Source organism: Xenopus laevis, chromosome 9_10S (genome assembly GCF_017654675.1).
Source record: "Xenopus laevis strain J_2021 chromosome 9_10S, Xenopus_laevis_v10.1, whole genome shotgun sequence".
Taxonomy (NCBI): Eukaryota; Metazoa; Chordata; class Amphibia; order Anura; family Pipidae; genus Xenopus; species Xenopus laevis.
This window is the reverse complement of record NC_054388.1, coordinates 21,980,274-21,990,878: the sequence shown is the minus strand read 5'-3', so window position 1 is coordinate 21,990,878 and position 10,605 is coordinate 21,980,274. Positions and strand designations below refer to the sequence as shown.

General features: G+C 41.0%; 1 protein-coding gene across 2 annotated transcripts; it reads right to left on the bottom strand.

The window, feature by feature from the left end:
• Positions 1-750: 750 nt before the first annotated feature.
• cbx4.S (chromobox 4 S homeolog) lies at positions 751-6,558 on the bottom strand. Of its 2 annotated transcripts, NM_001087480.1 has the most exon segments (6): positions 751-1,487; positions 1,533-2,951; positions 3,333-3,399; positions 4,111-4,176; positions 5,957-6,000; positions 6,137-6,232. In NM_001087480.1, coding segments are annotated over 5 exon segments (1,566 nt in total). In that variant the 5' UTR covers positions 6,206-6,232; the 3' UTR covers positions 751-1,487; positions 1,533-1,631.
• Positions 6,559-10,605: the final 4,047 nt, after the last annotated feature.

The window sequence follows — 10,605 nt, the reverse complement described above, 5'->3', positions numbered from 1 at the left end:
TGAATTACAGCTTAACAGTACCCTGTTAAATATTTCAAAACTGCTGCTTAAAGGGGATCTGTCACCCAGACATAAAAAGCAATAAATGAAACCCAATGAAATTTTAATATGTACAAATATCAACAGTTAATCATATATTGCCTTCCATGCCTGCCACGTTTGGCAAACCAAAACCCCTGGAGGATTGACTGGATTCCGGTCTAGGCATTCTGTTCTAGGCCTTTAACAGCCACCTTAGGCCTTGGGCCTAGACATCAACTACTCAACTAGACATCAACTACTCAGTCTTACCTCATGAGAATCCAGCAACTCCCACAGGGGTATGCAAAGGAGCCAGTAAAGTCTGAATAACCGTACTCAGGCAGGCTGGGTCAGTATCAGAAAAACAACCACAGAAATGTGAGACAAACTCTAAGGGGCAAGGGACAGAAGCAGAAAATAAATAAATAGGCCCCATTGAAGAGAGCAGATCACATGTTTGAATCCAGGCAAGCTGTGACAATGCCTCAGATATCACAATCACTTTGCACTTTCCAGTCTGCATCTTTCCTAGATCTCACCATGCTCCTCACATTCCCCCTCGCACTCATTGTCTATCATTGTTTAGCCTGTGCATGGGGCTTGAGCATCAGGTCCTCCATTCCAGCACATACACAAGATTTTGTGATGATACAAAGCTTGCCTTTTACGTCCACAAAATGGCACATGCCCGTTTGATTGTGAATACCAAGACTAAAAAAAAAACAAGAGTTTTAAAAAAATGTATATAGTGTAAGTATTACAATTTTATTTTCCTTGTCTAACATGATAGAAAAGGATCTGGAATTATTTCTTAGGGTGACAATTCCAATTAAAGCGCTACTAAAGGGACAGTTAAGAGTGCATGCCAGAGGACAATGTAAGTCTGCAGATGAAGAACATAAATACATACTGAAGCAAGACTTGGAAACACAGTCCTTTTTATAACCCTGTATTATAATTACACAATACAATATTTTTACACATGGAGGAGAATTTGAAGCGGAACCTGGATATACCCAGTCCTCTCTTATACAGCTTCATGCTGCTCACATAACGATTCTCCATTTATTTTTTACATCCAAGCAGCTACAGGAAGCATTAACAATTCTAATAGCAGCATATACTAGAAAGAGCTCGTCATTTTTTTTTTTTTTGCAAACAAAATTCAAATAAATGTTAAAAAAAAAACAACAAAAAATACAAGGTATAAAGCCCACCCTCCTCTCTCTTTCGTTTGTGTAATAAGGTGAAACACTGAAACATTGACTGCTAAACACCAGAAATTCCCAGACAGAACAAGAACATTGAAGAGCTGATTATTTCCAGGTATATAAATATAAAATAAATAAACAAACAATTATTAACCTAGGCTTCATTCAAAACAGACTTGGATTTAAGTGCTTTGTCATGATGATCCTTGGATGGCACAAGTTATTAGAATCCAGCCACTGCTAGGCACTTCTAGAGATATATATATATATATATATATATATATATATATATAATATATATATATATATTAATAAATGTGTCCATAGGGCAGATTAAAAATCATGCCAATTGGGCTGGAAAGCGTCAGTTTAGAATATGCAGTTCAAAAGGAATAAGAGTCACACTGTTATATATTCCTTAAAAGTGACAGTAAGGCAATTCGCTGTGACATCTGTAATTACAATATTCCCAAAGAAAGGTTTAAACTGAGACTCACAAACATCCACATCAACTGACTGAGGATTCTGGGTGACTTGAATCTCAGGTTTGTCCACCTCTTGGTCACTGTCACACCGAGACTTTACACAGCGCAGGTCTATGGGTTCGTCCAAGTCGGAGTCTAAGAGAATGATATCTGGTTCCTGTAAAGGTACGTTAAGAGGGGTCAGACCACCTTTGCATTCCACTATGCCGGGAGCACTCACACTCCGAGATGTAAGAGTCTTCTTACAAAGCTCCTTGTCCCCATTTGCTTCTGACAAACAACGTTTTCTTGGATTTGTATAAACTAAATCATTGTAGGGCTCCCCTGCATAAACAGGAGATCTGGTCCTATTTGGCATAGGAACATGGCTACTCTTTGTGGTGAGCTGCAAGGGTTGATCATTTAACGTTTCACTGGCAGTAGAATAAGTCCTTCTGAGGCCTGCAAGATGTACTGACCCTTTGTCCACACTTTTACTACCTTCATGTATCTTTACCCGGGATTCCACACGCTTCTTCCAATGCTCTGTTTTTTCTTCCTGGGCTGTGCATGTTTTGTCCCCATTAAGGGTGCCTGGGGAATCAAACCTTCTCCTCACATCTCCCATGTCACAGTCCTCCTCTGAAGACTTTATTTTTACGGACTGCATCCCATTTTCCATATATTTACTCATAACTATCACAATTCTCCCATTCTTATTTTTATTTTTCACAATTTTCATCTTCCCTCCAACACCACTGCTTGGCAGTTCTGTTGAAGGACTGCTGGACAGTTCTGTTGAAGGACTACTGGACATTTCTGTTGAAGGACTACTGGACACTCCATTACAGATGCCATTCCTTTCTGGCCCACTAATAACTGAATCTGTACCATTCTTCAATTGAGTCCCCATATCTGCAGCCTGTGTGTGTGTCAAGGAATCTCTATGCCTGTTTCTGACATCAGTACTTATTTGAGACTCTTTTTCAATGGTATACTGTTCATACAGCTTAGGATCCGGTTGGTAGTGATGATGTTTTTTGCTATTGAGCTGATAATAGTATTTTTTCTTGTTACTGGAATGATGCTTTTCATTGTGGTCCTTGCCACTAGGCTGGTACTGGTGGTGTTTTTTACTGTTTAGCTGATATTGATGGCTCTTGGGAATAGGCCCTAGGTCCAACTTGGTTCGGTTTTCACCAGAGGAATCATGAAGTCCACTCAAAACATTCGAGCGGCGAGCAAACGATGGCATCTATAATGATTAGCAAATTATACTGTATTTAGAATATTAAAATTTCATGTTTCCAAAAATACAGGGGTTCATTTTAATAATATTAGCAGAATTCTAGCCAAAATTGAATGTCTATCTGGAGCACAAAAATATAAAATGACCAAACACATAACTGACTCTATACTCCTCATTTACTGCTTTCACTTGCATCCCAGGGTGGATCCCTCAGAAACAAATGCAGAAACATATTATATATGTTCTGGCGTTATGCTTTAACAATATGTTTTCAAAGCTTTCAGAATATTTGCCTATATAAGTGAGTGGAGAGGTTAACGGAACATACAGTAAACACATTCAAAACATGTTAAGTGACAAATTCAAGTCCCTTACAATATAACTTACAGAAACAAGATTATTTTTTGGCTTGGGGCCACGTTTTCTGTATCCCATGATCTGCTCTTGTCTTTCCCTGTGAAAAATGGATGCAATATAATACAGTGTATTCCAAAGTATTCAATTTAAACTCTGCAAAAACAGAGTTAACACATAAAACAGCTAAAGCACATTACTAAAGATATGAGCAATAAATAATAGTGCAAGACTGGATTAAAGAAACCTTAACATGCCTGTAACTGAGAGCTGGCTGCATGTAGTCTGAAGCAAATCAAACTGCACTGGCAGTTGGTTTTGCCTCTTGTGTGGCATGACAGAAGATAGGAAAGGGCTTCTCAGTGGTTAAGGGTAGGAATGCAAACTCCATGCTAATGATCTCATTAGGATGCACAGTGTGGTGTACATGCTATCCAAGGCAGGAGAACCTCTGTTTCACAGACTGTTTACTTAACGTCAGCATTAGCCAATTGTGGTTCTTTGGAGTGGGGGAGGGAGGGGTGTTTCCTTGTAACCTTGCAGTGGAACCTCCTCCCTCCCCCACTTCTTGAATAAACCTTTTAGGGACAGAGGGACAAGGCACTGTACAAAAAACACACACAATAATAATCAAGATGCTGAGCAACTTATGCTTCTCCATAAATCCAGAGAGAGCTATAGCATTTGAATATATACATACCATAAAAAACTGCCCTGATATACAAGGAGCAGGCTATTCTTAAATATTACTTTCTCTTTCAGAAGCTAGAATTGGCAGCACAGGGGCTCCCAAACATGTACCACTTCTCACCTGTTCTGAAACGCAACCAATAGCCTTGGATCCAAAATATTTTCCTCTGGCTCCCATGTATTATATCTGTGGGAATATAAACAAAGATAATTACTATTAGTAAATGTTTTTTCTAAAGAGAAAATTGCTCACAGAAGTGATTATAGTACTAAAACAAGGATCTATTCTCCCCTTGGATTAAGCACCATATAGAGTTCTTAGCATCTTAACTTTACTGGACCCATCAGCAATTAGGGCTCAGTAAAACAGTGACCTATTTTACATATATATATCTTGGAATTGTTCAATAGCGTTAGGGTAAAGGCCCTCTGGGGACACTGCAACCACAGGTTGTTACATAGCTGATGTTGCAGGTGGAAGGTTGGACAAATCATGACCTGGAATATTTGTATAAGTCTGTACAACCCTTTATCATTCAAACCTCTAACTTGCCCATTAGCAAGAGGATGGGTTGACACTTCCGCAAAGAGTTGAGTGTTTGGCCTGGCACAGTCCAGCCAAAACACATGGAAACTGACCTTCAGTCAGCACTCATTGTCAAGCTGTCCATGACCATCAAATTCCAACATTTTTGAACACATACTAGCAATTTCACAAAATACAGTGAGCATTACACTCTAGCATTGGTATAAATGGAGTTCTGCATATAGCAACTATGTAGACTTGGGGTCTGACACCATACGCGACATGCCAGAAGGCAAGCACTGGCCGGTGATACTAGAAATGTATACACTTTACAGAACAAACTTTTACCCAACTGAATTGCCTGCAGGTATGTACAATTAGCATAAATGTTAGTGTGGTTCTGTCAGATTAATGATACGTTATCCAGCAGACTTTATTTGCATTTGATGTTTGGTTTTAATTTTTTGCGACTTTTGTGTTATATACAGCCTGTTAGCAAATCAATGAAATCATTAAAATTGGCATTACTTTCAAGTGCATTTTTGTATCCTTTATTACAGGTTATTGATTTGTGATACTGCAATAATAACGATTCGTTATATATCCTCAGCCCTGGGATTTTAGGGCAGAAGGCCACTCTGATTTTGATTAGGGCTGCACACAATTCTAGGATCCAAATCCGATCAAAGTGAAGTTAACATTTACACAGCTTTCCTTTCTTAAAGCCAGTATGTGTGTGTAACAGTCTGCTGCTCATATGAAAGGGGAGGGTGCTGCTGCAAGTGTAAAAAAAATAGGGAGGGAGGAAGAGTCTGAGAGCAGGAGAGGGGGACGACTGAAAGGAAAAAGAGAGAGCGCTAGAGAGGAAAAGAGAAGGGCGGCATAGTGGGAGCAGGGAAAGAAATTCCAGCCTTTGCAGCCAGTATGCTCCCTGCCCCCACACCAATCCAATGTAGTGCCAACTAAGACCTCAGAATATACCATGCCCTGCCAAATCAACCCCCATCCCACATTCTATTTTTTTTTTTCTATCTATATCATTTTAAGGTGATAGGTGTATGCAGAACTCATGAATCAACAGCTTTTTAGGGGGAGGGAGTGCTAGGAGACAGTTTAACAAGTGTTGCATGGTTTCAAAGACCTTAAATGGACATCTGACTAGAAACAGTACAAAAATCGAATGGCACAGCTGGCAACGTTCCCTCCAAGCCCATAATATTCTAACGTATGCCAGGCTGGATGCACTGTTGTCATTCTCCCGCTGTCTGAAAGGCATGTGCCTGGAAGCAAGTGACCATGGTGCAGCTTACACAATGCACCAGTACTGGTCACTGTGACTTCTGTGGCTCTCAATGTGATCGTTCTTATTCAGAAGGGCTCGATGCCAGATTAGAAATGAGCCCCCAAAATGTCCTAGTGTGTTACCACTGTATATACTCACTTTGAGGACCAGCCTCTCCACTTCACAAGGTATTCCACACGACCCTGTAGAGAGAAGAGAATGTTCAATTCGTGCCAACCCCAAATAATTGCAGTGCCCCGGATACATCCCGCCCCCCTCCCCCAATACGCCTTACAAGTTAGTCGGTACAATCCAGTCCTGGTGAATTCTTAAACTCACCTTGCGGATCCGCTTCTTTTCGATGCTTTCAACTGCGAACACATGTTCTCCAACGGCGGGCAGCTCCATGTTCCCCTGCAGTCAGGGGCTGGAGCTGTGACTGAGAGAACAGCTTAAAGGATATCCCGGTGGTGCTTGCTCCCTTTTTCCTGTAGAACTATGTCTGTCCAGGACTACGGATAGCTGCAAGCTGCACCAGCTAATAAAGCCCGGGCTCCAACAGTGCCGGACAGATAGTGTCCCGGCCAGGGGTCAATTCTACAGCTTTCACACAATCAAGCGTCAAACTCCAGCTCTAACATCCAGTATCTTCCTTATCGTCTGGCTTTCCGCGACTATTGCGCTTCAACAGCACCTCTGTATCGGCTTCACCTTACCACCTCCACTGTCTCTCGGCGTTCTGAGCTTCCGTGGTCTCCACAGCCCTTCCCGAGCATTTCTTGGTCGCCTGCGTCACGGGGCGGAGCTTGCACCTGTCACTGAGCAACCAGAGTCAGCGTTCATTGGCTGAAAGCACGGTTCCTGTCCTTACATTGTGGTAAATTGATGAGTATAAGCATGGGGTGCCTGCAGTCGCAGCCGCTCTGTTCGTATGTGGGGACGGGTGGGGTACGCTATTCGAAAGTAAGGGGTTCCAACTTGTATGGTGAATATATAATGAGAAGGGGGAACCACGAGAAAATGAGCTGTAAATCCCCGGATGAACAAGAGGAAGTGGCGGAAAGACAAAGATGAGAAATGCTGACAGTACTCGTATTATTGCGCTTGCGTTTTTTTCTGCGCTCCCGAAAGCGTTTCTATATCTATGGCACGTTACGTGCAGCTGTGCTTGGAAGCAAGAGGCGCTCCTAAAACCGCCGCCCACAAATGCGTCGCGTCATTAAACAGATATGACAGTATATATCAACTAAAAACAAGCGTTATTTATAAAAACGTGTACGGCTGTTGCTGTGGCATTGAAAGCTACTCTTTCTTACAGCGTCATCTACAACGCAAAAACTAGAGAGAGCTGAGAAGTCGCGACTCGCAGCCGCTGCGGCATTCAGCCTTTTCGGAATTAATTTTGGTAGTATGCCTTAGAAATCTCAGACTTTATTCGTTTCCGTACTGGTCAATAATGAAAAGTCTCCCTTAGAATATACATGGGCAAGCGTGTTTTTATAGGCAGGAGATTTTTAGACTGTTTTTAGCAAATGTGCGTTACATAGCGTGTAAACTGGTTGGATCTGTAGTTTGCGCGCACACACACACACCCGAGCTCCGACTTTAAACTGCGGCAGAGTATAATGCTGGTATCAAGGAGATCTGGGGCACTGTGAAGGTCCCAGTGGAATCAGTCACTGACAGGAGGAGGAGAATTGTTTCGTCACTTAGGAGAAAATGACATAGAAATTGATTAGAAGATCCGTAACGTGTGATGTAAGCGCCATAAAGTTGGTAATTAGCGGCACTGGGAAGAATGAATTGGACATGGTGAAATGCGTGGGCTTTATTTCACTCATGTATATGTGCCAGTGGCAGCTAAGAATAATAACCGTGTACCAGTTTGGGGTCGGCTGAGAGGGGTCGAGCAATACGCATATAGTTAGGGGCAGATTTACTAAGGTTCTAGTGAATTTTCGAAGTAATTTTTTGAATACTTCGACCATCGAATAGGATGCTATGACTTTACTTTGACTTCGATTCGAAGTTAAAATCGTTTGAATATTCGACCATTCCATAATTGAAGTACTGTCTCTTTAAAAAAACTTTGACTTCAATACTAGTGCAATTTTCTAAGTTTTTTATATTCGAAGGAAAATCGCCTGATAAAAACGTTAGAATCGTACGATTCAAAGTACGTTCGGAGTATGATCGTACTACGATCAGAATACGATCGTACGATGAATAAAATCCTCCGACTTCGAATGTTGGAGGATTCTATTCGATGTCCGAATTTCAAAGTATTTTCCACTTCGAAATTCGACCCTTGATAAATTTGCCGCTAAGTGTTAGCCGCTATTTTCTATCTGAAGGGCTAGGAGGGTATAAGTGTTGTTGAATTTTGGAGAGACGGCTGTTAATATATAAAATGCAGAGGATAGAAGGGAAGGTGTGTGAGTCAGAGACACTGTTGATGGCACACACAGGTTGGGGGAACAGATGTCAGAGAGTATGTTAAAAGGGGCACTTTTGGGGGAATGTCATTAAAGGGGTTGTTCACTTTTTTTACAGTTCAGATGTTTTCAGATTGTTGACCAGAAATTAAGTTTTTTGTAATTACTTATTTTTAATTGTTTTTCTAAAATTTCAAGGGGTAAATTTATTAAAGGGCGAAGTGGCTAATGCTGGCAAAAATTCGCCAGCGTGACATCATTTGATTTAATAACGGTCGCTGGAGTAATTTCACCAAGGAGATAGACTCTGACGCAATGTCGCGCTCTAACGCCAGGCGAATTTTCGCTCTGGCGAAAGAGCATTACTAATTCACTAAGTTTTTAAGTTTACTGACCGTTACCTATATCACCAGACTTGCCTTCACCACCTCAGACCAGGCGAAGTGCAATAAAGTAGATAGGAGTTCCTCAAAAAAAAATTTTTTTAAGTCCCAAAAAACGCTAGCGTCTTTTCCTTTTTACAGGGTGATAGGCTGAAAAAGATCGACTTTTTTGGGGGGTACCCTCCTTCCCCCCTACATTTGATAACATATGGCACCTAAACTAAACTGTGGGCACGTTTCTAGGGCAATATAACACCTCTATATAATTTTATTAAGGTTCCCTGGCCTTGTGTAGTGTAATGTATTTGCTGCAGCATATACGGCCATTGTACTTTAACTGCACGCCGTATGCAAATTAGCCAACGCTAGCTTAACTTAGAACTGCTGAGTGTATTTTCGCTAGCGCAACTTCGCCAGAGTTCAGTACCCTGTGCGCAACTTCGGATCTTTGTGAACTAGCGTTTTCCAGGCGAGTTTAAGCCTGACGAAGTGTTGCGATGTGCGCAAAGCCAGCACTGGCGAGTTTTCGCCGGTTAGTGAATTTGTTCCTGTCTCTGTTTTTTTCAGTCTGGCAACTCAGTGATCCAGGTGCAGAAACTGAACTGTTAAAATTTGCTACATTAGTTGATAAATTTCTCAGCAGCATCTGTGGGATATTAGCAACTATTGTATCTGTTCTAACAGCTGCCTTTAATGATTTTGCTCAGCTGGGACAATGATAAATCAGTGACCCCCTTCCCGGAGCTGCTTCAGAAAGACATGAGATGTTGAAAAATGAAACGTTAGACTTCAATATTAGAAAAACGGATACCGATAGAAAATAGAAAGTATTTCTGGTGGAATATCTGAAAATAACTGAACTGAAAAAAGTGTTAGAAGTTGTAAACCCCTTTTATAATCGTTTGTTAATAATGGGTGGGTGGTACAAGTTGATCCACTTGCTGTTTTGGAGTCAGGAAGGATTTTTTTCCCCCCTCTGAGGCAAATTGGAGAGGCTTCAAATGTTTTTTTTTTTTTTCCTTCCTCTGGATAAACTGGCAGTTAGGCAAGTTATAATAGAGTTAAAAGGTTGAACTTGATGGACCTGTGTCTTTTTTCAACCTAACTTACTATGTGATAAACACTTGTGTTTTTAGTACATTTGAGGTATCCTTGTTCATAGGTAATTAAGGGGATGGTTTATGTTGGCACACTAAGGGAAGGTAAGTTTATTACCTGTGCATGCACTGGCATGATCGGGGGAGGGGCACGAAAAGCATTGAATTGGCCTATGGGCACCCAGAATGTAAATCCGGACCTGAGGACTACCCTCAAGCAGGAGAATAGGATGTGCTTGTAATAATGGTTATCCTCTCACAGAAAAAAATGAGGAGTGTAGCATTTCCTTTGGGTGCTTTAGCCAAAAGTTATAGAAGATGGAATGTCTCATGTTATGCCCACAGTCCTTTAGGGCCCTAGGAAATTGCCCCTTTTGTCCAATTTAAACGGTCCTGTCAGTTGGTAATCTAGAAATGGATTCAAGCGCATGGACTCCCTGTTATGTATCCATCCCCTGCTTGTTTTTTGCTACATTCTGAAGGGGAAATTAACCCAAATGTAAAATTTGCATAATGAGAAAACCTTAATTCTCAGAAGTTTTACAGTATGCATTATATAGCACTTTTTATGGATTTAATTATTAAATTTGTAAACATAATTACAATTGAGAGCAATTACGGTCTATTATATGCAGTGATGTTCTGACTACCTGTACTATTGAAACCATGAAGCATGAGTCAGTATTTCTTCAGCCAATGCACACTACTGTGTCTGTTACTGCAGAACATGCAAAGCATTGTAGGTATTGGAGTCTTCACTTGCTAATAGCTAGCTGCTGAGTACAACTATATTACATTAGTGATACTTAGAGTCAGGGGTTTCCATAAAAAAAATAGCAAGGTACAGACAGACACTGCTTTCAATAGTAATTGTATCCAGGACCACCATCAGA